The sequence below is a fragment of the Agelaius phoeniceus genome, chromosome 29 (assembly GCF_051311805.1).
Source record: "Agelaius phoeniceus isolate bAgePho1 chromosome 29, bAgePho1.hap1, whole genome shotgun sequence".
Taxonomy (NCBI): domain Eukaryota; kingdom Metazoa; phylum Chordata; class Aves; order Passeriformes; family Icteridae; genus Agelaius; species Agelaius phoeniceus.
Genome location: NC_135293.1, coordinates 5979375 through 6006049, shown reverse-complemented (window position 1 = coordinate 6006049; position 26675 = coordinate 5979375). Strand labels below are relative to the sequence as shown.

Sequence of the window (26675 nt, the reverse complement as noted above, 5' to 3'; positions counted from 1 at the left end):
AAAACCCATGGTTCCCAGAATTTCTGTAATATCTTGACAATTTGAAGTCATAGAATCCAGCAACCAGTTCTGAGTTCAAGCAACATGTGGGACACCCACTCAATGCAACATACATTTGACTCTGAAATTCAGTCACTTGAAATGAAATAGAATTGTTAAAAAAAGTTTGCCACATTTCTCCTAGGTTCTCTACCAAGTCCTACTACCAGTTCTGGTAATTCCCTCTAATTTTATTCCATTGAAGATATTCCCACAACCACAGACTGACAATGAAAAAGAAAGCGCAGCCTGCACATGTTTACTATTAGAGGATCTACAGCATCCAGCAACTTCCACACCCAGCCTGTACCTTTGGTTACAGGAGACAGAGTAAAAGCAACATAAAAATCTTATGTTTTTGAAAAGTAACAGGATATTGAAAAATACAGTAATTTAAAAAAGGATTAACTACCATTCCTAATATAATATTTTGGTTTTCACCTTTTTCTGGTGTGGCCTCCTGAGAAGACGATTCAGACCCAGACTCTGTAGCAGCATTCTCCTTATTACTCTCTGTACTACCTTCATTTGATTTTGGTGGGCTCTATCACAGAAATAAGAGGAGGTAAACAGAAGGGAGAAAATATACACTAATTCTGCTAAACAGGACTAGTGATCAAGTACTGAGGGTAGCTCCAGTATTTATAAACCATATGGCAAAAAAAAGAATCTCATGGACAACATGCTTTCACAGTCAAAACTATCCTACTATCTTAGCCAAGGAACTGAATGGAGTGTGCCCTAAAAACCAGTTTGAGTTATTTTCCCTGGAACTGATACCAAATTTCAACCCTTATTTTGAAGCTTTTTGACTTGCTTTGTTCAACATAGCAAGTCAATTTCAGCTACAGCTACTCATGTCATAATCGACTGAACTCCAGCTTTGTAGTTAGACAGGTCTGAACACTCATCATTAAACATTTCCATTTTGTTGCAGCACAGGAATACAAACAACAGCAGGAAACAGTGAGGTACTAGAAGTTATTCCTTAGGTTGGTACATCATGAACAGCATTTCCAGAATCATACCTCAGTCCTGAGGCAGCTGCTTTACTGCTGGGCTTGAAATCCCATCTGGGGGGAGTCACATTACTGAACTGCTCTGAATTTTGAGGACAAACATAAAATACCCTCTAATACTTATACTCCAATAGCCATTTTAAAGCAACGAGCTGTGCCATAAAATGCTTGGGCACAAGAACCACATGCACTACGGAGAGGGCACTGAATCTCCTTACACTGAGAGTTTGAAAGGGAAATCCTGGAAAGTATTGCTGGGCAGACAATAGCTTATAATGAACTTCCTGTGCTGCACTCAAAGTAAGTTATCTTCAAAGGAAACGACTGAAAAAACCCCATACTCAAGTGAGAAGTATAATTAAAGGCTCTCAAAATTCCTGGGTGAGAATCCATAACAAACTGCTGGCAAAATTACAACATATAAATAGTGGATACTCACTAGGACTCGCTCACTCATGTTCTGTCCAAAAACAAACTTGTTGCTAGATGCATCTGCACTGTTCGTAGAGTTCTCTACACTGAAAAAAAACCAAGAAATAAGCCAGGTTTTACAAGATAGAAAATAATACCTTTTTTATTTTCTACTAATAAAATTTCTCAGAAAGTGAGTGATTGTCACTGTCTTTAAGAAAGTAAGCACTGGTTGACACAAACCTAGGTAAAAATTAATCCAACTTAACATGAGAGCACATTCTAGTTTTACAGAACGAGAATTCTCTCAGAATGACAACAAATTATTTTTTCTCTGTCAAAATCTTCCCCTTCAGATAACTATTAACATATAAAGCAATGCTGAATGCTAAGTGAGGGCTTATTGTCTAATCATATAACATACTTTTTTTTAAAACTGTATCCTACATGTACAGACTTGAACTACTACATATCTTTAGATCAATTCTCTCAGAAACGGAAAGAATGGAAACAAAAGCACTTGCAAGATCATAACTGAAGCAAAGGTAGCAGGGATAAGTAATGCCTTTTATCAGACTAGCTGCAATACCACAGACTATCCAAGAAGTTTCACAATCAAATATCAGCCTTTACTTCTTCCTTACAGAATAAACATCTTCCTCCCATTAGTATTTTTATTAACAGATTTTAAATCCTATTTAGGAAGGACAGGAGTTTTATTCTTTTAAAAGAATAAAATAATAATAAAAGACAAAAGAATTAAAAAGTTATTGTTCCTGTCCCTTCCCATCAGGCATACCTTTTTAAGACACCAGTTTGCTCACAGAGTGAACATACAGAAGCAGACCATTCCAAATCAAGCCTACGTGCATTTCACCAAGTTTGGAGAATGGGGACTCACATCTACGTGAAACCAAACAAACCTTTAAATTGTACTTATGGAGTTGCTACTTCTGATTAAGGAGATTCCTAGAACAAAGGAGATCCTCAGTGGAAGATAACTTTACCTCCTAAGGGAATTAAATACCACAGCTCTGAGCTCCAAATCTTGACTGGGAACTCAATGTGGCCTACCAATATCTGCCATGCCACCTAGCATATTTACAGTTTTTAAAGAATTTACAGTGTTATGCAAAGGGAGGAGTTTCCTTTTACAAGTTGATTACCATAATGCTTTGCCATCTCATCAGAAAACCAGAGCCAACTCCCCTTAGAGACAATATTGTTTTTAAGACAAGTTCAAACCTAGATTTCTTGCAATTGACTCACCAAGAATAAATCTTCCCAAAGTAAAGACTCAAATAAAATGACAGTAGGTGTCATATGAGTTGAAAAATATGAAAAAATATTCTGGTATTTGAAGGCCACATATTGTAGTTATTATCTGCCAAATCTGATTGAATAAGTCTGACTGTGTCTATTGGAAAGACACTGATCTGGCATCAAGAGGGCAAAGGTGTTCTCTACCTCTCTGGTACAACATCTGAAAAGTTCAGCATCAAAAGTTCATTGACTGCAAAACTGCCTACTGCCTCCTTCATGGTGAGCAACAGGATCTTAAAAATGCCAAATATAAAGACAAAGAAAGCAGGTATTGGTGCTTTTCCTACAATTATTTCCTTGCCTCAATTTGAATTTCAGCTTATGCCAGGAGCAGAGATGTTGCTCTGCTTCATCACTCTTGGTGGGATTTCCCCTCACATTTTTCCATTAATTCACAGCTCTGTATCTTCTGTTTTCTTATTCTTTACACTACTTAAATTTTTTGACCACTACTAAGCTAGCATCTTCACAGAGATACAGATTTCATGTATCACTACCTTAGCCACAAGTGAAGGCTGTCAGTTCAGAGGTCATTACTACGTAAGACAGGATTAGCAGTTTTCTCCTGGCTGCCTCACTTTACCTATACATCATGTTTCTTCTGATGTTACGGATGTTATTGTTATTCTTTAGAAGTTCTCTCAAAAACCTCCCACAGTAAGGCTCCTATTTATTCATACCGACCACTCTGAAAAGGTTACTATCATGGAAAAATTTTAACTGTTCTTCCTTTTATCTGTATCTTACATGAAACCTACTGAACAACACAAATACGGTGCAGATCTCTGTTTCTGATCATTCATGAGAAGAATGTCATGCTTTTTGGTTTCAGGCCTCTCATGTCATGCTTTCTGGTTTTCTGAAGAGGTGTTGGTGAGGATGTGGTCAAATAAATAATATCAAACGCATCTCCCTTGAAGAGATGGTTGAGGATTCCCCCAGATCTGAAGATTGCCATCTCATTCTTCAGAAGTCTAGGTTCCCACTGACCCAGTCTAAGCCCTGCATCCAATAAAGAGCAGAATCATACAGAATTTACGATAAGGAAAATAAAGAGTAAGGAGAACTGTCTCCCTGTAGTCTCACCTGGAACTGATGTACTGTAGAAAATAGTTTGTTGCAGAAGGTATATCTGATGTCAGAAGGCCAGCATTCTGCACATCAGCAGTTTCGTTGCTTTCATCTCCTAGCTAGAAAAAGAACAAGTATGTATCAATAATTTTAATTACGAAATTTTCAACTCACTCTACCTAAAGACAAAATTTCATCCACAAATGCTTTCTACAATAAAACAAGATACGTCCCAATATTACACTTTGTTTTATCATGCTAGGAAACCTGAACAAACCCATCTTCAAGGGGAGGTACTAACAATCCAACTCAGTTATTCTATGCACAAGTTTAACCCCAGGCTCAGCCTATTTTTCCATCTTTTCTGTGAAGTCTTGGTAGCATGGGAACAGCTTAGGACCACATTTCAACTTCATTCTAATTCAAAAAGTAAGAGAAAACACCACATTCTACTGAGCTTTAGCTGTTACTCATGACTGCAGTAGATGCATTTTTTTTTAAAAAGCTTCTTATGTTACTTAACAGAATTCATTTATTAAATGTCCAGAAGACTAGTTTTATTAAACAGACAACTCTTCTTTGTTCATAGCTTTTAATTTTATATATATTCATAAACTCTTAGTCAAGAGAACAAACATGTGTTTACCTTAACTCTATCTCGTAAATTTTGCCCAAAAATGAATGCTTGCTGTGCATTTAGTTCAGCCTTCTCAGAGCAGTCATCATCTGAAGTATTGTTGGACTCCTTTTTCTGACATTCTGCTGCCTAAAGAAATGGAAAAAGGTAGCCAAAGAAATTGAGTTTCTTTAAATAAAAACACCTTATGATGAGGTGAGTCACACATTCATTTACAATGACAAGCCAATAACATTTTCAGATCTACAAGGGATGTTTTGCATTTAAATAATGTCTCTGTTGTTAAGTGTTTTTCTTAGCAAATCACAGAATAGTTAAGGTTCAAAGGAATTTCTAACAATCACTTGGTCCAAACTCTGTTCAAAGCAGCACCAACTTCAAAATTCTATTAAGCTGCCTAAGATCTCTTATCAAATTTCAAAAACAATCCACGTGACAGTTTTACATTTTGGTAGTCTGGTTCTGAATTATTATTTTAAAGGGTTAAGATTTTAGCTAAGGGTAAGAGCCAATTCATATTGCAGTTAGATACACCAACAATAGGTTAATAATTATTAGATCCTTAAGCTAAAGCTAATTGTTATATTACAAATAAGCTCACTTGTAGAAGGAAGTGGAGCAAGTGAACAATTATAGGAACGTACTGAAACCAGTAGAACAATGCCCAGCACCTGAACTCTATGTCAATCCATCATGAAGCAGGGGGCCGTGGATTGTGCCAGAGAGTCACAGAGACCTGACAAAGACCTTCTTGACTTCATCCCTGGGACCACTGACCCAGTTCAAGACCACCAACCCAATTCAAGAGAAGAACTGAAGGACTAATAACCTCATTTTAATACAAAGCAGGAATGGGAGGTGCTGGGGTTATGCATATATATTATTTTGGGAAATAAATAGAAGGCAAAAATCCTCGTGTGATGTGGTCACGCATTTCAGAGATGACCCCCCCCCTCCCCGTGCCACCCGCCGGCATAATAAACGTACTACTTTCTAACTTTAATTAGTTAGAGAGTCTTTGTCTGTGATTTTTGGTTTTAACAACTTAATTGGCAAGCCATCCAGGAGGAGACTCTGCTCAGCTGTGAGACCACCTTGGGACATGGACCCCCTCAGGGCACCCCCAGTATATTCCTGGAAGAGTGGGCTCCACTGCCTGGACTAGCTCATCCAGCAGCAGACAAGGACTCCTGACTACTAAAATTCTGGACAAAACGGTATGTTTAAAAATTGAAGCAGTTTTAAGTAGTGACCTGTTTGGTGTATGCGTGGTCAAGAAAGGCCATTGGTAAGTCATGGGAGAAGTCCCACACGCAACTTGTGCCTCTGTAGTGTGCTTGCAAGCTGAAGTTGCAGTTGAAATCTGGTTATCAGCAGAAAGAGTCATTGAACTTTCCTACCGAGCTCAGGCTTTTGTTGCTAACAGAATGGGATTTTTGCCATTTGTTTTGCTGTAGAGGGCTCAGTTTGCTACCAATTGGGGTTAGCAGTCATAAGGGCAAATCCTGGTCAAAAGTTGTTATGCTGTTGTGTGAATGTGTCCTGACTGCGAGAACAATTGTGAGAGTGTTTTTTGAGATGTGCTGTTAGCGCACGACACAAGTGAGAGTTTGGACCCATGGTTCCATTTTCAGGCAACTGAAACAGCCGGGGAAAAACAAGGCGAGTGGGGTGCATGACCCTTAATAAAATCCTCTCTCTGCTGTGACTGTGTGTGTGTCTGTGTTTAGGTTATGGGGGACAGAATTTACTATAACACCTGGTGTTAACACTAAAAAGGTTCAGACTCTGAGAAATTATAGGGACGGTGCTTTGCTGTTCAGGTGTCTATGTTTATGGAATTTGAAATATAGATGTTGAGTGCTTTAGTGTAGTGTGTTTGTGTATTGTTAGACTGCACAAGGTGTTTCCTGTGGGCATAGTAAGATTGTGATGTTGTAATTGTGTTTGGAGCTGTGGTGCTTTTTGAGGCAACACTGCCATCTTGTGTCAAAAGTTGTAAGTGTCACACGTTGAGTGCAAAGTAGTAAAACTGGTTTGTTTAGAGCCTTTGATAAGAGTTGACTTGTGGTTTTAGGTACAGGGATTGTCTTTGTAGATGCTGATTGCTAGAACCACAATAGGGGTAGTTTTGGTCTGAGAATCCAATCTGGCCAGACAGATGGGAGGAACTCCTTTTCTTCAGTGGTTTGGACTCGACTCCTGGGAGTTTGTGAGTTCAGTAAACTGGTGGATAGACAGGGGAAATGAGAGAGTATATTTAGAAGGTTTATATCAGACATCTGCTGGGGGACTAGTGGCTTTGGATCGGGAGCAATCGGCTGTAGAGAATTTAGGGTTGAGAAGGAGCAGATGGAGTAACTTGCATATGTGGGAATTTTCCTGCAGCTTTTGGTGCATCTAGAGGTTGGCATTGTGCGTGGGTGTTACTGCAGTGTTTGTGCAGATTTGTGCAGGACCTTAGTACTGTTCTTCTGCTAACTGGTACAGAGAGCGTGCCCAGTGTCCACAGCTCCCTGATTGAGCTGATTTAGAATCAAAGATTTTAAAGCTGCTGTGTGGGAAGTCACATTTAGTACCCGAGTGGTAGGCTGTGTGAGAAGAAGACTGGGAAAGGACTGTACGAATCTGTGGCGCCAGGTTCGGGTGGAAGTGAGACAAGAAGCAAAGGAGGACGTAATAAGGATTGGCGTTGAGTGCTGGTTTTGTTAAGGAGAAGGGGAGTGACGGGAAGCAACCAGAGTAAAGAGATCCCCAAAAGTAGTCCTTTAGGGTGTATTTTGGCACACTGGAAGGAACTTAGTAAGGTATGGGGGGATAGAAAATAAAAAGACCCTTGTGAAATTTACCACACAGTGGTGGCCACTTTATAGGTTTGAAGAGGGGGTAAGGTGGCTTCCAACTGGAACTCTACATTATGAGACTTTGTTACAGCTTATGTTATTTTTGAGATGGGAACAGAAATGGGAAGAGGTGACGTATGCTGACATGTTTTTCTCCCTCCAGAACCACCCTGAGTGGCAGAGGGATTGTGGACTCAGGGCTCCCTCTGAACCCTTTGTATTGGCCCTGGAAAAGATAATGAGGCTAGTAGGGGGAGGCTGAAATGGTGCTGTAGGTGCATGCTCCATAAACCAACACTGCACACACCCAGACAAGGTACACCCTGCTGACTCAGTGGAGCAAGAGTTGGGGGATCTGTTTGAACCACCCCCCTAGAAGGCAAGGGGGGCAGAGAGGGGCAGCAAACTTGGGAATAATCTCAACTCCAGCTCTTATTCCACCCCCTAAGACTTCACCCTCAATTCCAACTCCAGCTCTTGCTCCACCCTTAAACACCTCTGTCCAAATTCCAGCTCATATTCTACCTCCCACTCCAATTAAAGCCACTACTATTTCAACCCCAGCTCCAGCTTTAAAGAAAGCTATTTCTATTTCAACCCCAGCTCCAGTTTTAAGCTCAGCTGAATCAATTCCAGCTTCTATTTCAAGTTCAACCCCAGTTTCTACTCTATTCCCCACCTTGACTATTCCTAATCTTTCCAACTACCCAGCAGCGACAGTGAACAAGAGTTCACTGAGTTCACTGCCTACTCCAGAGGATCCTATAGCATTTTGGACTCAGAAACAAACTAAGAAAATTATACAGGCATTCTTGAGGGAGGCAGTAAGTCCTGAAGGGAAGACAATGTTAGTTAAAATCCCTTTTTCTACAATGGATTTAGAGGTTTGGAAAAAGATTGCTAAACATTATAGGAGTGAACTGATAGGTGTTGCAAAGAAATTAAAGTTTTGTGATTAAACAGCATCGACCTGATTACTCAGATCTCCAGCTGTTGTTGGATGCCCTAACAGAAACAGAAAAACAACTGGTTTTAAAGGTAGCTGAGGGTTTAGCAGAAGATGCTTGTAGAATAACACAGAGTAATATGAGAGATGCCTTTCTTCTTCAGGATCCACATCAGAATGCTAATGATGTTAGTGATATGGAAAGACTAGAGGATTATCAGGAGTTCGTACAAAGGGCAATTCCTAAAACAATAAACTGGTCAGCCCTATATACAATTAAGCAAGGTCCCTCCAAAACACCTTCTGAATTTCTAGAACATTTGCAGGATGCAATGCATCGTTGTACAACCTTTGATCCTGAGTCTGAGGAAGGGATACAACATCTAGAGGGTTTATTAGACGCAAACTTCAGAAGATACAGGGTCCGACAGCGTGAGATTTAGCGACTTTGCTAAAAGAGGCATGGAGAATATTTAGTAATTGGGAAGAAAAGTGCAAAGAAGGGATGAAAAAATTATTAGCAGTAGTAAGGGAAGAAGAAAAAGGGAAATGTGGACAAGGGCCACTAAGGCAGGGACCACCTCGGCTAAGGAGAGATCAATGTGCATTCTGCAAGAGATTTGGACGCTGGAAGAACCAGTGCCCGGAACAAAGAAAAGCTGATGAACAAAGAAGAGATCAAAAAGGGAGGTGGTGGTTGCCCATGTTAAAGAAGACTGATGTGGACTGGAGGATCTTACCCTAGGAGACCCTCTGGTTATAATGAAACTAGGGAACAAGGAAAAGGAAATGGAATTTCGGATAGATACAAGGGCAACATATTTGGTGTTAAATAAAGCTTTAATACCGATAACAGATGATTATGTCATGGTAAAGGGGGCAACTGGCCAATTTGAAAGAGCTTATTTTTTGTAGGCCATTGAAATTTAAATTTGGGAAACAATGGGAAATTCACAAGTTCTTATATATGTCCAATGCTCCATCAGCACTTTTGGGTAGAGATTTATTGGAACAATTAGAAGCAAAAATAATATTCAAAAATGGAGAGATTACTTTGGAGGTTAAGGACCAACAATATATGGAATTGTTAAGCCTGATGTTAATAACCAATGAGGCTTAAGTTGAAAGTGAAGATGAGATTCAGGAAAATACTGGATCAAGTATTTCCTGGGGTGTAAGCTTCTAACATACCAGGGAGAGCGAAGAATGCACCCCCAGTACAAATTAGGCTTAAAGAAGGAAAACAACTAGTTAGGGTCAAGCAGTACTGTTTGAGAAAGGAAGACAGAGAAGAGATTAGCCCTGTAATAGAACACTTTTTACAGATAGAGCTATTAAAAGAGTGTCAGTCTGAGTTCAATACTCCTATTTTACCTGTTAAAAAGCCTGATGGATCATACTGAATAGTACAAGATTTAAGAGCTGTTAGTAAGATAACTGAGGATTTAGACCCAGTAGTTGCCAACCCCCTACACTCTGCTAACTCGTTTAACATCTGAACTAACATGGTTTACAGTTTTGGATTTGAAGGATGCTTTCTTTTGCCTTCCTCTCCATGAAGCCAGCCAGAAAATTTTTGCATTTGAGTGGGAAAACCCCAAAACGGGATGCAAAACCCAGCTCACATGGCCTGTTCTGCCTCAAGGGTTCAAGAACTCCCCTATGATATTTGGAGAATAGCAAAAGATCTGGAATCTTAGGAAGCTCCATCAGAAGGACAGCTGTTACAGTATGTAGATGACCTGGTGGTAGCTACCAAAACTCAAGAGGCACGTGCGGAGTGGACAGTAAGCCTCTTAAACTTTTTGGGCCTACAGGGATATCGAGTATCCTAGAAGAAAGCCCAAATGGTGAAGCAAACAGTTGTTTATTTGGGTCACGAGGTTAGTGCTGGACAAAGAACTTTAGGATGGGATCTCAAGGAAGCATTATGCCAGACCCCAAAGCCCCAGACAGTAAAAGAACTGAGAACCTTTTTGGACTGGGTGGTCCAGGCTGCAGGTTTATAATTACGGACTGTTGGTCAAACCCCTATATGCTTTGATTATGGAAGGAAACAGAGATCTCCAATGGACAAAAGAAGCAACACAAACCTTCAGCCAGCTGAAGAAGGCCCTTACGTCAGCTCCAGCCCTGGGACTTCCAGGTGTGAGTAAACCATTCTTTTTGTTTTCTCATGAAAAGCAGAGAATTGCTTTGGGAATACCGGCACAAGATCTGGGCTCGTACTGCAGGGCAGTCACCTACCTCTCCAAGCAGCTGGATGCAGCAGCTGAAGGATGGCCAGGGTGCCTCAGAGCAGTTGCGGCAGTGGCAGTGAACATCCAGGAAGCATGAGAGTTCACCCTGGACCAGAAGATGACTGTGCTAGTGTCCCACACAGTGTCTGTAGTGCTGGAAGTAAAGGGGGAACATTGGCTCTCCCCATAGAGATTCCTGAATACCAAGCCATAATGGTGGAACAAGATGATGTAGAAATTGTGGTAACTAACATTGTGAGCCCAGCTTCTTTCCTCCATGGTAGTATGGGAGAACCGGTGATCCATGACTGCCTGGAGAATATTGAAGCTACCTACTCCAGTTGCCTGGATCTGAAGGACACCCCTCTCAAGGACACTGAGACCTGATTTACTGATGGAAGCAGCTACGTCATCAGCGGAAAAAGGCATGCTGGGTATGTAGTTACCACAAGCCGAGAGGTAAAAGAGTCTGGATCATTACCAACCAACACCTCAGCACAGGAGGCTGAAATAATTGCCTTAACCCAGGCTTTAGAGCTGGCAAAAGGAAAGAAAATCAGTATTTACACAGACTCGAGGTACGCATTTGGAGTAGTTCATGCACATGGATCCATCTGGAAGGAAAAAGGACTGCTGATGTCACAAGGAAAAAGCATTAAACATGCACAACAGATAATGAAACTGGCAGTCCAGTTACCTGAAAAGGTAGCCATCACGTACATCAAAGGACACCAAAAAGCGAGTTCTGAATTGGAGGAAGGAAATGAACTGGCAGACAGAGAGGCAAAAGAAGCAGCTAAAGGTGAGGTAATTGTTAAGACAGTTGAGGCAGCCTTAATCCCAAATGGACAAATTTCTGTTGAAGGTAAGCCAAAAAGCAGTAAAAAAGCAAAAAAGGCTTACTGAGAAAGAAAATGGAAGTTATAATCAAGAGGGGTGAGCTGTTACAGATGAAGGGAAAGGAAGGCTTGTGATCTCCTCTTACATGCTATGGTCATTATGTTCACGAAAGATGAACATGAGAAAACACACTGGGGAATAGATGCCTTGTATAATTACTTGAAAGACAGAATCCTAGCCAGAAACTTGCTAAGTACAGCGATTCAGGTGACTTGTCAATGTAGCCTTTGCCTCCAAACTAATCCCAAAAATATTCCTAAACCAAAGCTTGGGCAAATTGGAAAAGGATATGGACCTGGGCAGCAATGGCAAATTGCTTTTTCAGAACTACCCAGGAAAGGGGGGAGGTACTAATACCGACTGGTGTTAACAGATATCTTTTCAGGGTGGCCAGAAGCTTTCCCTACGAGAACTGCCAAAATGTGGGAGGTAACCAAAGCAATGTTACAAGAAGTAATACTGCATTTTGGAGTCCCAGCCACGATGTCTTCAGATGGAGGGCCACATTTTATTTCAAAAATTGTGCAGCAAACTAGCCACCATTTAGGCATAGACTGGGAACTTCATACTCTATATCATCCTCAGTCAAGCGGTCCACTGGAGAAAATTAATCACTTGATTAAGCAGCAAATAGTAAGACTGGGACAAGAGGCAAAGTTACCTTGGCCTCAGGCTCTTCCATTAGCATCATTATGAATCTGGACCAAACCAATAGCAAAGGAAAAATTGAGTCCCTTTGAAATACTGTATGGAAGGCCATATGGAATTCAAGAAGGGACAACAACCATTCAAGTAGAGGAAGAAAGCCTACACAAATACGTGGTGGGCCTAAACAAACAACTAAGAGAAATTGAGAAACATGCGGCTAAGGCTCAAAGCAGAGAATTAGATGGACCAGTACATGATGTACAGCCTGGGGATTATGTATATGTTAAGTCTTTTCTAGAGAAGACTCTGGAACTGCAGTGGGAAGGACCATTCCAAATGCTCCTCACCACCTTTACTGGAATCAAGATTAAGGGACAAAGCACCTGGATCCATCATTCCTGAGTGAGGAAGGCTTCCGAGGGACTCTGGAAAGTTATACCAGGTGACAACGAACTGAAATTAAAACTTTCTCAGGAAAATGAATAGGGTGTGGGTGAAATGATAAGCATAGTTTACGAATAAAAGTTTGTAGTTATAATGGATAATCAAGTAGGTGTAGCCTGGAGAGTTGTGGCATTTGTGATTATCACTATAGCCATGGCTAATGCAGTACCGCTTGCATATAATGTGACTGGTATAGATAAGTGCCAAGGGAAAGCCTATGACTCTGACTCCTTTCAGTCTGTATCGGACGCTAAAAGTTACAAATGCAACGGTGTGGGAAAGGAAAGATATTTGGGGATGTGAATATGCGTTTGTCCAGGACGGGTTTCATAAATTTCATCAACAACCCATGAAACTTATTCAAATTGGTCCTGAATGCTGTGATCAATGCTTAACCAATTGTCCAGAGTTTAGACTCAAAATAGAAGGTTGTACAATCAAGGATTCTAAGATTGATTAGAGTATAACTCAATTTTGTACTGCTTCCTGAATGGACAGGGTTAATAACTCAACCACTACCAACACTGAAAGAAACCATGACTACTCAAATCGCCCTAGAACACATGGTTCCCATAATGACCAAAATGGGACTGTATGCTGTTAAGAAGACCAGAATTCAAAAATTGCTAATTAATTCAAAAATTGCTAATTAATTCAAAGTGGTCATTAAAACAGGTAGAGATGGCAATGCAAGTGAATGCCTCTGCCATTTGTGCTCCATTTTCAAAGACCTCCTTTATGGACTGGACCACCCGGCTGCAGAATTGTATGCCTTATATGTCCAGACAGAAGAAACACCTTACTGGATTATTAGGAATGGGACATGGAGTTCTAAATACAATGGATTCAGAAGTATTAATGAACAAACTGACAGCACTTGGTGGTGACGTGGTTAAATTGCAACAACCGTTACAATCTTACTTGTTGGCATTAGGTCCCAGACAGCTGAAATTGTCCAAAATATTACCAGAATGGGAAAATATGGAAGAGTGAGATCATCAATTGATAATTCATATTTTAGGCACAGCTAGTGGGAACATTTCTTTGGTTTTTGGGTGTACACAGGAACAAATAAGGATGCAATCAGTGGCAGCCTCAATCATTAGGGACGGGGAAGACAGCATATTCCCTGCTGGAATTTATAAAGTTGTTTGGGATAATGCCTCGGATTTAGAAAAAGAGCTTCAACCCGGGTGGGTTTTAGGTAATTAAACTTATGATCCCATGATGAGTATGGTAACAGCTTTTGTTTTAACCATATACGATGCATCAGTGAGCTTGATATATCCAATTGTTCCTTCAGGGCTAAAACATGAGGGGACCATACTATATCCTTTTGAACACAGAATGTGGGCACTAAAGGTTGAAAGAATGTAGCGAACTCTTAACTTAGAACCCTGCTCAATGAGAGAACAATTGGGGTTCATATGTGAAGGCAATGTAAGTGATGGTAAAGATACCTGTTTAGATAGAGAGCAAAGCATTTGTCACTTTGAAATGCGTCCCAGACAACCAGACAACCTTGCTTGTGTATACAGGACAAGGTTGTGTCTGCCTCAGAATAGCATGCTCTACTATAATGGTGGATGAAATCACTGTGAATGAAATTCAATTTATCTTGTCCATTTGTAACTTTGTCAAAATTGAGGGATGTGATTTTTCCTATCAGGCACCTGTCATACCATACCAACATAAAAAGGCAAATTTGATTACTGTGCAAGAAATATCACCCATGCCTATAGGGATGAACTTAGCTTTGGTTACCCAATTGTTGAAGCATCATGAATTAAAGAGAATTCTTAAAGAAATTAAAGATGAAGGAAGAAAAACTTTGATTACAATACACCATGACACAGAGACTATACGGAGAGTATTTAAAAGATTGGAAGAAGGTCCATCCCATCATTGGTGGGATGTGCTTTTTGGGTGGTCTCCAATAGCAACTGGCTTGCTCAATACCTTGGTTCATCCAATTATTATTTTACTTAGGTTAGTATAAGTTTGATTTTGTCTATTATAGTACTTGTTTGGAATTGCAGATAGTTGTGATGAGTAGCACCTTTAACTTCAATATCGAGAGCATAGGGTACAGTTCTAACAGACCCCTACTGTGCAGCTTTGCTAGATGAAGAAGATTCTGTATATCAGTAAAAGAATTTACTAACTTTGAAGGAGTGGGCAATGAATTATTATTTTAAAGGGTTAAGATTTTAGCTAAGGGTAAGAGCCAATTCATATTGCAGTTAGATACACCAACAATAGGTTAATAATTATTAGATCCTTAAGCTAAAGCTAATTGTTATATTACAAATAAGCTCACTTGTAGAAGGAAGTGGAGCAAGTGAACAATTATAGGAACGTACTGAAACCAGTAGAACAATGCCCAGCACCTGAACTCTATGTCAATCCATCATGAAGCAGGGGGCCGTGGATTGTGCCAGAGAGTCACAGAGACCTGACAAAGACCTTCTTGACTTCATCCCTGGGACCACTGACCCAGTTCAAGACCACCAACCCAATTCAAGAGAAGAACTGAAGGACTAATAACCTCATTTTAATACAAAGCAGGAATGGGAGGTGCTGGGGTTATGCATATATATTATTTTGGGAAATTGATTTTTGGTTTTAACAATTCAGTTCAATGTTCAACTACACTAAGTATGACAGTTATGTCCTAAAACCCATCTGGAATCCCCTTCACACTACATCTGCAGCTTCTCACCTGTTTGATAGACATTTCCTTATTTTATTCTCATCTTGCCACCACCTATCACTTGAGAGCTGAGAGCTCTCTCCAATTCCCCTATCCTAGTCCAAGCAGAACATACTCAGCTTTTTCATTCTCTCATCACTCTTCTTGTGCTCCAGCCACTAGTCACCTTAGTGATTTTTAAGTGTTTTTCATGTAGTGTCAAGCCCCAAATTATATATGGTATTCCTGATGCCATCCGCCAGTGGCACAAAAAGGGAAAGATCACTTCCTAAGCCTAATGCGTGTAGTTTTAGTAAAGCAGCCCATAAGTCCTCTTAATCAATAAAAGGATACACTACTTATTCATGTTCAATCTATTGTTCTTCACTGCTGCACAGCACCTGAAGGTTCTTGAGCTTTTTGTTCTCCTAAGGACTTTCTATTCTGCACCTCTGCCACCTGCTTTCCACAACTGGCTTTGTGACTTCTCCCTGCACACGCCATGGTGGCACATTTCCTGATTATTCCCATACCATAGTTCTTGTTCCACTATACTCAGAGCCTTGCACTTACAAAACTCTAAAGTAGTGTTGGAAAACAATTGCAACCTGCATGGGAATCACTCCCTCCTGCTTCTGTCCTAACTTCCTACTCCATAGCTTTTAACACTGATGGGAAGACCCAATGCTATGCACACACAAAGCCTCAGAAGTGACCCACACACAGCAGTTGCCCCTCAGCAAGGCACACTTCCATCAGCATCAACAGCATCATAAGTAGAAAAAAAAACAAAACCACAGGAAGTCTGAGCACATTATGAAGAAAACTATATAGTTACTATGGGAACTTGGTTATTAGGGAGTACCACCTGCTCCACTGGAGAGGACACTCAGGGGGAAGATGCCTGTCTAGGGAACTCATTACTAGCCTTTATGGCTGGCGAATGTGAAGTTTTTCTTTTTCTTTCCCTTTTTGATCTCCCTTCTTCCAAAATAAAATAACTGTCACTATCAGCTATAGATCTGCTAATAAATTCTGTATGTGAGAACTTGTCTCAACATTTTTCATGCAGTATCAGGATCTCCAAGACTTGTCTGCACAGCTGCTTTCAGGACAGTCCCTCTTCAGTCCTTGTGACACATGGGTTCTTTCACCTCAGATACAGAACTTTGCATTTGCTAACCATCAGCTAGTTTTTGTCAGCTTGTTTTTCCAACCTGCTGAGATCCTGCTGAAGAGCCCCTACCTTCCAACATACTGACCATTTCCCCTTCCCACAGTATACTAGTATCCACGAACATAACAAGATTTATTCCACCTTGCCAGGTTGTTTGCGTATACGTTGAATAGTCCTAAGGAATGCCTCTAGTGATTGACACTTGTCAGACTTCCAATCACTGGCTGCTACCCTCAAAGCTCATGGCTTCAGCCAATTTATCACCCACTTTTAAATTCCACCCAACCAGTACAGCTCTCTCCATTTTGGCTATGACAATGATACTTCAGACCATACAAAGATTTTGCCTAAAGTCAAAATCAACAAGTAGGACTCTCTGCAAAGCAAATAATCTCAGAGGATAAAAACTCATCAGGTTGGTCTCTGTTTTATCTATGCTGGCTGTTCTCAATCCCTTTAAGGTGCCTCATATCCTAGGACTCCTTCACCACAAAGAGAGAGGAAGGAGCTGAGCCATTTCTACTTTCCTAGAACCTCTTTCTTGCCATTTGTGGAAACGTGTGCCATGCTTTCTTCTTTTCAAGTAACTGGGACCCACCACAGTACCACAACTCTCTGAGGACAGCTAGTGCTCTCACACAAGCACCCCTCAGCTCCCTGTCCTGAGTTCATTTTCTTCCCAGTACAAGACTGGCACAACACTGTATTTTGAATCCAGGAAGAGAATAATCTTGATCACACACTGGTATTTTGGTTGTGGCTCAGTTGTGCTCACCCCAAGTCAAGGACTTCTCTGTGTCTCATGCTCTGCCAGCGAGGAGCTGCACAAGAAGCTGGGGCAGGGCAGAACACAGCCAGGACAGCTGACCCGAACTGGCCAGGGAGATATTCCACACCATAAAACATCCTCCCTAGTGTGTAAACTGGAGGAGCTGCTGGTGAGGGGCTGATGGCTGCTGGGAGACAAGCTGGGCACAGATCAGCAGGTGCTGAGCACCTACACTGGGCATCACTTCTTTTCTTTGTGTTTAATCTGTCTCTCTCCCCTTTTCATTACAATTATTATTATTATACTTAACTCTGTTTCAACACTTAAATAACTGTTCTTATCTCAATCCACTAGCTTTACTTTTTTCCTGATTCTTCTCACCATCCCAACTGAGTAGAGGGAGTGAACAAGTGGCTCCATGGTACTTGTGGTGGTACTTGGCTGCCAGCTGGGGTTAAACCATGACTCCTCCCTCTGCACCCATGGATACATCCTGTCTCATCCTATGGACCTGTGCATGTCAAATTGTCTAAAACGGTCCTTAATCAAATTTAGTGTAACAATTTGCTCCCTCAAGCTTCCCCTAAAAAGAGGATTTGGTAGACCTGACCGCAGACCTCTTCAGTAGAAAACAAGACAAAGGCATTGAGTACCTCAGATTTTTTTTTCTTTTTTTTCACCACTAGATTCCCTTTAACATTTTGCAGAAGGCCTATGATTTTCCTTCATTTTACCTTTGCTGCCAGTACCAGTGGAAGCCTTGTTTGCAGCTTTTCATTCCCTGTAATTCCCAACTCCAGCCAAATTTAGGCTTTCCCAGTTCTCCCACACATCCAGGCAATCCTTCTGTATACTTCTCAGGTGTCTTGACTGCTTTCACGAGATACATGCACATTCTCTTTCTGGATTTAAGGACCTCCCAAGCCCATACATGCTGGCCTCCTCCCAAACTTGCAGAGTTTCAAGCGCTTTGGGATAAGTTATTCATTCTCTAAGATGTTTGTCCATGCAGGTAATGAGTTCTCATGAGCTCTGCTGTCCTTCAGAATCCTACCAACCAGCTCAATAAACAACCTGAAGCCTGGTGAAGGTTCACTTTGATCTCTCTCTTGTTGGCTTCCCCTCTGATCTTAATCTATAAAGCAATTCAGTGCCTTCCCAAAACAAAGCCTCTGCATTCACACAGTTTCTTTTAGCATAGCAGAACCTATCCTTGTCTGTCTTTCCAGCTTTATTTCCTAAAATATTTATGCCTGTCACCTTGAGTCTCCTTCTCCAACTTACCTTGTCTTCAGAGTCTGAACTTTTCAATGTTGCATCACTTGGTGATTCTGATGTGGCTGCAGAATCTGGAGGGATATTTACACCATTGGTGCCACTGCTGAGAACTGTAACACAGAAACAAAAAAAAAAAAAGTGAACTCTCTAGATATTTAGACTGCCATAAATTTTTTCTTATGCAAATAGCATGTAGTTTTCTTGTTTAAGTCCATTAAACGTAATGTAAACTAAAAATTTCCCACAGTATTTTGCAAGAGACATGAGGACCACAATTCAGCAATTCTTAGCAGAATCAAAATTCCAAATGCAGAAAACCAAGTCAGTAAATTAATCTATACAAATGTTGTAAAGACTTCAATATGTACAACTTCAAGCAACCATCCTTCTTCAGTCTAATACTGTTCACAGCCAGCAGGGTTTGTCTTCAGATTGATCTACCTGCTCACATACTGAACTCTCACTGAAAATTTTACCCCAATACTAAGTCCTCTGTAGAGTCCAATCTGTGTCAGGAGGCATGTCATGAAATCAAGCTAGAAATATTAGGTTCTGTGCCAGATTCTGCATTAACTGAAGTTACTCCTGTTTCTGTTCAACTAAACTTCCACATAACAAATGGCATCAGACTGGGGAAACATGGGGTTTAGGATACAGGGACTTTAAACAGCTTTTCGCATTAACTTCCACACTTTTATCATGTGTATTTCCATCAGCTACATCAAATTCCATAATTCCATAATACAATAAAAATTATATGAATGACCAAACTTAAAAATTAAAATTCTATGTTCAGAATTAAATTTGTACTTCAAAGCCCCAACAGCAAAATGGTCCTCAAGCCCAGAGGCACCTCTCACTGATTTAGGTACTTCATTGTTGATCAATTACCAGTAACAGCTTATTACACCATGGTCAATGCTGTCATTTGAGACTGACTGCTATACCACACTGTTAAAAGTCTTTTTATTTCAAAACATAAGTATGGATTACACCAAAGTTAGAGGCCTGGCAACATCAGACAGTCACCCTACACAAGATCTGAAGGTTCCACTGTGTTATCTTTCATGTAATACAGATACACTTACTATTTAAGATGTTTCTTTTCTGAAAGGAGAAAACTAGAAAAACCAAGGTGGGTGTTGAGTAAAAGCAAGCCACCACACTAAACAAATTCCATGTTTTTGTTCTCTCTCCACTGTATTTAGAAAGCAAAAGCATTATTTACCCATCTGTGAGAAAGCTTTTGGCTGCGGTGCCTGTAGTACTGCTGGACGGAGCACACTTCGCTGCTGTTCCTTTGGTTTCTGGCTAGGGAGACCTGCAAGTGCAAAGTTTTTTCAAGAAGTATAAAGTTTTAAAGTTGGAAAATTCAGCTTCATCTAATCTTCTCTAACTGCTTCCGACAGAACACACAATTAAAAACAGACACTAGAAAAGCTTCTACTCACTTCTTTTCCATCACTCCTTACTCAGCCTCAAAAGAGAGTTAGTCCCAAATAGGGAAGACTATTTCCTAGCCTAAAAAGACACTTTAAAATATACTGTCTACCTTATCCAGGAAAGCACAGAAAGAAAGTAATCCAGAAATAAAAGCCAAAATGTAAGAGAATTCCAGTAATCCTATTTATGCACTGCCATTTTATTCAACTACACATTACAAATCTTCTTTTCTCCTTCCAATAAAGTAATTTCCAGATAGTAGTAAAATATTTTTTTATCCATGCAATCAATCAAACATATTGGTACTATAATAGTTGTGTTGTGTCATTTAACAACCTTTTGGCTTTTTGAATTAACCTGGCCTCTTTGGTTGTTACAGTAAGATGCACAGCACTACAACTCTAATTCTGCTATGATTCAAAAAGCTAATTGACCTTAAACAACCTAATTAAAAAACCCCCAAACATTTTAACATCAACTCTAGAAGGTTATGGCAAGCCCAGAAAATTCAGTTTTCTGGGCTTGCCATAGGTGAAGAAGAACCCTTGATCCAATAAAATACTGCAACAGAACTCACTCATAGCAATTAGTTCCATTTCAGGTCACCCACATTAAAAGGGCATGACATCAGATTATAAAGCTATCCAAAGTTCAAACACTCATAAGCTCAAAACAGCTTGTTCCTTTCTTAAATTTACCACTCTTCCTTCAAGTGAAATGAAGTTTCCATATAGTGATGCAATAATAGCTTTCATTACCTATATAGTTTTGGGTTTGTTTTTTACCCCCTCAAATTCCTAAGAAGCTGTAATACTAACATCTTTCTGATAGTGGCTGGGTCTACATCTGCAAACGGGAAACTCAGTCATAGCCAACTTGTAGTGCAGAACAGGCACGATCAGGGACCTGCCACTTACACTGCCACCAAAAGCCAGGGAGAGCAGAAGTGGGCACTCTCTTGACACTTCCAGCTGCCCTGGCCTGGTCGCAGACTAAACACTCAGTAATGGCCAGAACTTGCTCAAGGCACTCAGTGAACACCTTTTTCTTATGGTTTGCTACCAAAGGAATCAAATTCACTGTCTGTAGGATAACTCCAAGCACAAACAGAATCTCGCTAAGCAGCAACAGCTGGGAGATGCACTTCAAACATGCACAGCTGAACCAATGCAAAACATGGGCGCATCCATATATGCATTACACAATGGATATGGGCACAACCACCCCAGAGAAGACGAGATTTTTTTTCTGCAGACACACAGGTATTGCCACCTTCTATTTACCACCTTCTATAGCTGATTGATGAAATCACTAACTAAATAAAATGCTTGAGCTGGTTTCTTTGTACTGTCGCAGTAAACAGTGAACTCACCTGCACTAGGTGCCTGACCATGGATAAGTATTGGTGGCTTCAGCCGGAATCCACTGCTCTTTTCCTCTGGAAGTGAAATACAAAATTACAAGGACAAAGCTGTAACATTAGAAATAGCCATTCAGTCATAAAATTGCTCAGGTTTTCCCCATTGTAACAACCCACAAGTTCTATAAATATGCAAAGTTATTAGGACCTTTCCAAATAACAAATTCTCTTCTGAAAGAAAGAAACCTGAATTTCCAGTGATCATCACAGCAAATATACACCTCAGAGAAACACATGGTATCACAAGCAAGAAGCTCAAAATTTTTTTCAGAAGAAACAGGAAAAAGACTGTGTTCACCAGAGAAATGGGGCTCCTTCTGTGAAGGACTTAATAAAGATAATAAAGGTTTTAAGTGAGAATCAAACTAAAGAAAGAACAATCAAAACTATGACTGAACGTGACAGCTGCTAACAAGTATCTAACGGCTAATGATCATAAACTAAGTTAAACTTAATTGCTTAATGTTAGTTTCTTGTAATAAGAAGTTTTTACTCATGCTTTTGTAGTATAAACATAAAAAAACTCCTTTGCTCACACTCACTACAGTTACGGTTTTTAAATTAAATATCAAATCTCAAAAAAAAATATATAAATCTACAGCTCTTAAAAATTGAGTTCCTTACAACTTACAAAGAATAATTATACTTTTTTCCTTTTAGGGGCTTAATATCTGTACTCAGAATAAGACAACTCAGCATCTTACAGTCTCACTGTGCTTGGTTATAAGCATATGATATTGATGTGCATTACAGTGATACCAACACAACTGAACCAGAACGATGGAGACTAACAAAATTAGCAGTTCTGTCAACACAGGGTTCACAGATCATAGCTGAACACAATCATGACCATGCCTTATGCTTGTTTTGCTTTCCAATATAAAAGAACATTTTTCCAAAGTAGATATATGAAGCTTTTCCAAAGGTTTTATTGTGAGGCTAGCAGGAAAGGGTCATACTGCAGTGTTCTACCATCACTCCCAAAGCATTTAACAACTTTGATATTATTTTCATTACCTCCAGCAATGGTGATGTTGAACAACGAAGTGAGCAAGAGAACAGCTCTAAAATCAGAACCATCATCACTTCTGTTCTCACAGATAGGGTCTTACTTCTGAAGTATCAGAGTACTTTAGATCACAACAAATTAACAACATTTTTTCAAGAAAAATGCAGAAAAATGAGGAAGCTCACCTGGTTCTGAGTCAGAATTGCCTGCAGAGGGTTCACAAAAGCTTGATGGCATAAAGACATTGTTCTTTGTCACTGCAGTCAAGGAAAAAGAAAAAAAAAAGGGAAGTTGTGGATGTTGTTCTTTATTATAAACCAGTTCCCGGAATTCAAACTGAAGTAATTTTTCTAGTAATTTGTTTTATTTTGGTTTTATTTCTTCTAAATTAAAACAGCATTACAGCCAAAGTAGCAAACAAGCCATTGCCCCTAAAATCCTCTCAGTGTCTCCTGAAACAGAGAAAGAAAAAATTTCATTTTTTCTGAATCCTGTATAAATACAGGATTCCCAATCTGAATTGTATCTGAATTAGGAATTAAAAGTGGTGCTAGTTTATATAATAGCATTGCAAAGTGTCTAATACCATTTCAAAAGGCCCTTGAGGAGAGAGAGCAGAAAGGTGTGTAATGCCTGCTAGAAAGTAGCGCAACATCTGCGCTCTGATGGACCGCACTGTTTTCACCAAGAGGCAACTTAGGTTTGAACTACCCTGCAAAGACAAAACTCCTACAGAAACAGAGAAGAGCACACCAGAGTACTATCAGATGTCACCTCAGCAGCATAATAGTCAACCAAAGGGAAAAAATGTTTGAAAAAACAGGCAAAAGACAGCACCTCTTTTCCACCCTTTTCTGGGTCCTAAAGAAGCAAACAATAGGGAGTTTGGTTGACACCCTGCCCAGCAGTTCTAGTACTTTTGGTATTATACAAAAATCACAATCCAGTTTATAAAATAGGACAATCAGAAGGAGGCAGATTTCTCTAACAGATAATTTTGCATGAAAAAAAGCATTGCAGTATTTACTGGCTTTTTTAGTTTTTATAAGGCTGTAGAAAAAGTTCAAGTATGTTGAAAAGAGAAACGAAGCTCATCTCTGAACACCATTGTACTAAAAAATGTGGTATTCGCCGTTTATAATTAAGTCTGAAAATTTTTTTCTTCTTTCCTTCAACTCCACCTTCTCTCTTTATATTATTGTCTGCCTTAAGCTTAAACATGACACAGTTTTCATGTAAGCAAAATTTCCCTATTCTTGAGAGAAACATAACCCCACAAAAAAAAAAAAAAAAAAAAGAAAAGAAAGAAGGTAGGAAAGTAAAAGATTTTCTGAAAACCAAAGCCATTGAATAATGTCAACAATATTCAAAGAGGTCTTCATGAAACTTGCAATTCAAATCAAAGTTGTCACTGCTTGAGAACAGCACACATCAGAAGAGAGGAAAGGTGTCAATAAATCACCACATCCTCTCAAAATTCATTAGCTAAGCAGAGGTTTGAGAAAGGATACTGAACTCCTGGAATATCCAGTATTTAACCAAGGAAGAGTTGAGTAAATTGTTTTCCTCCACTTATTAACAGACGTAAGCATAGAGATTCTAATCTTATATGACAAAGACATAGTGGAATGCAAGTGCTAAGAGACTATGGGGAATCTGGTCATACACATACTATGATTCTAACATAAAATCTACAAAACCCTGTATTCATTATTTTTGTGCATTCCTTTACTAAAAGTGGTTGGCAAACAGATAGCAGCAACACTGATCATCCAATTCACAGGATGACATCTGGAGACCCACTGAGCTGCCCAACAGAAAATTTGGATCTGAAAGAGAAGAGCTTCATCCCCTGACTAGCATTGGTGCATGAATTTAAAATGGTATGCCCATAAAGTATCAGCAACTATATCTTGGATTTCACAGCCATTTATTTCCTTCAAATTAAAATCAAAACAACTAGGCTTTCACCTTTTAGTCACATCTCCAGACTGTGTGCATAGGAGAGGAACATTTTTTTACTTCTTTCCCTCAAGGTTTCTCATCTTCTTTGTTTCAACTTAAGACATTAGAAATAAAGTAGCAGTCTCAAAATCTGCCTCAAACACTGACATATCTTAACTAAAATAAGTGTTGACCAAAGCTAAAACCTTCATATGATCTGTGAGGAGAGACGGCAGAAATCAAGACTGTTCCTATGAGTGAACAAATATCAAACGTGACCATTCCCATGCAAGTGAACTGCATGAATTTACCCCAGTGAATTCACGGCCCTGACTGTGCACACACACAGGCTGTGGTCATTCTCTCTTGCATATGTCAGGTGTTTAAGAAGTGCACTGAATCCTCCCCATTTTAAAAGTAACGGGAGAAGAGAAAAGAGGACTAAAACACGAGTTGAGACTCAAAAAACTTCCCTGGCAGCAGAGTAACTAAGAAAAAGGTAGCACTTATATAAATTTGGAAAGAAGCGACCTGGTCACAACAAATCAAGAAGATTTCTGGTTAATTCTGCAATTTAACAGCACAATAGTAAAAGGTAAAACTACAAATACACAAACTTACAGACAGAAAACATTTTAAAAAACTATCTATAAGCTCCTTTGGGCTTCACCAAATTTGCTAACATGAGTACATGGCTGCTGTGGTCTTAACCCAAAGCACAACAGACAGTAATAAGACAGCTTACATGTCTGGAAAAAGAATTTCTAGGTAGGAAAACTATCCCTTCATTTATAATAGCGCAGCAACATTTACCTGACTGAGAAGGAGGGAACTGATTCAAAGATGAAGTTCTCTCTCGTTTTACAGGTGGACAGTAGCTTCCATCCTCTCGATCAGATTCTGTAGAAAAAACTTTATTAAAGAAAATGCAAAACATCCCAGCAAGACACACACTCACGGCTTTTAATTTTACAATAAAATCTCTTACCATCTCCATCTTCTGGACTTGATCCATCTGCAGATCTCTGAAATCAGATTACACTGATCAAAGAAAGATCAAATACTGAACATTTCAGTCTCTTCTGCTTGATCCAAATGTTTTAAACATCAGTTAGGAGAATTTTTCTTTAATGTCAATGATACACACTCAACGCAATAACCTTCCGTGACTTATATGTGGGCAAAGAGTTTCACACAGATACTATCAAATGCAATTAATTCAAAATATTTCATTTACAAGTAAGATTCCTGAAGATTCCCAAGCACTAATATCTTTAGGGACTGTGTACCAATTACTACAGTTACATTTTCTATATACTGAAAATTTGAAAATGACAGTTTTCAAAATTGGTTTCATTTTTAAAATATGAAGTTTCAAGCTCAACATAAATATACCCATTATTTGTGAGTTCATTCCAAAGCACTTTACCTAATTACTAAGTGACATTAGTTCTTTCAACAAAATTATAGCATTAGAGGAACACCTTTCAAAGCATGCTCTATAAACCAGTATGACAGTATTTTTATTGGAATTAGCAATGGATAGTCCCCCTAACATGTTCCACAGTAGCAGAACAAAAACAGAAGCACCACAGGCTACCAACTATCATAGATATTTAAAAAGTCTTTGAACAAAGATTTTATGTATTTTCTGAGGATTTCTATGACTCCTTCCTCCTATCTCTCTGCCAGTTCCTCAACTAATATAATCTCCTTTGCTCCTCCAAAAAATAACCCCATGACAGATTCCTTTCACTATGGAAGGTGATCATGGCCGCATCACATCTTCATCTCACTACAAAACATCTTAGAATAATCTAATTGCTTAGGTAAGCAAGAACCTTTAAGATAATCAAGTCTAAGTGATCCATCAGAACTGCCATGCCCAATGCTAAAACATGTCCACAAGTGCCACATCCACACATCTTACAAATCCTTGCAGGGAAGATGGCTCCACCACTGCCATGGGCAGCCTGTTCCATGGCTGCACAAACCTTTTGTGGAACATGCTTTTCCTAATATCCAATCTAAATGTTCAACTTGAGGCCATATCCTTTTGTCCTGTAACTTGTTACCTGGAGGAACAGACCAAGCCCCCACCTTGGCTACACCATCCTTTCAGACAGCTCTGACATGCTGGACCATCTCCTTGTCCAACATTACAGTTTCATCCCACTCCTGCCCCAGGACATGCAGATAGACACCTCCCCTTCACTCAGTCTTACTTCAGAGATTGGCTGATAAATGGAAGAATGGCAGCTCATGGGCAGAGCCCACTGATGCCCCAAAACTCCTTCTCCACCATGATTTGGCCCACTTGGACACTGAGAGCAGGTAGACACACAGAAAGACTGCACAAATCTGCACAGTACTGATATTTGAGGCATACCTTGGGTGTAAGAATATCAGAAAGTAAAAAACT

General features: G+C 39.7%; 1 protein-coding gene across 7 annotated transcripts in view; it reads right to left on the bottom strand.

Moving 5' to 3' along the window:
- Positions 1 to 26675, bottom strand: part of RANBP3 (RAN binding protein 3) — a 63070-nt gene that overhangs the window by 8670 nt on the left and 27725 nt on the right. For 4 of the 7 annotated variants that reach the window (XM_054649959.2, XM_054649963.2, XM_054649962.2 and 1 more), the window contains 10 exons: positions 25242 to 25278; positions 25067 to 25165; positions 22495 to 22566; positions 21253 to 21318; positions 19666 to 19758; positions 18444 to 18547; positions 4510 to 4629; positions 3879 to 3982; positions 1498 to 1576; positions 481 to 583 (listed from right to left, as the gene is read on the bottom strand). In XM_054649959.2, the coding sequence (XP_054505934.1) occupies positions 481 to 583; positions 1498 to 1576; positions 3879 to 3982; positions 4510 to 4629; positions 18444 to 18547; positions 19666 to 19758; positions 21253 to 21318; positions 22495 to 22566; positions 25067 to 25165; positions 25242 to 25278 (877 nt within the window). The remainder of the gene's footprint in view (positions 1 to 480; positions 584 to 1497; positions 1577 to 3878; positions 3983 to 4509; positions 4630 to 18443; positions 18548 to 19665; positions 19759 to 21252; positions 21319 to 22494; positions 22567 to 25066; positions 25166 to 25241; positions 25279 to 26675) is intronic. The other 3 variants (XM_054649961.2, XM_054649965.2, XM_054649969.2) reach the window with 1 other exon arrangement.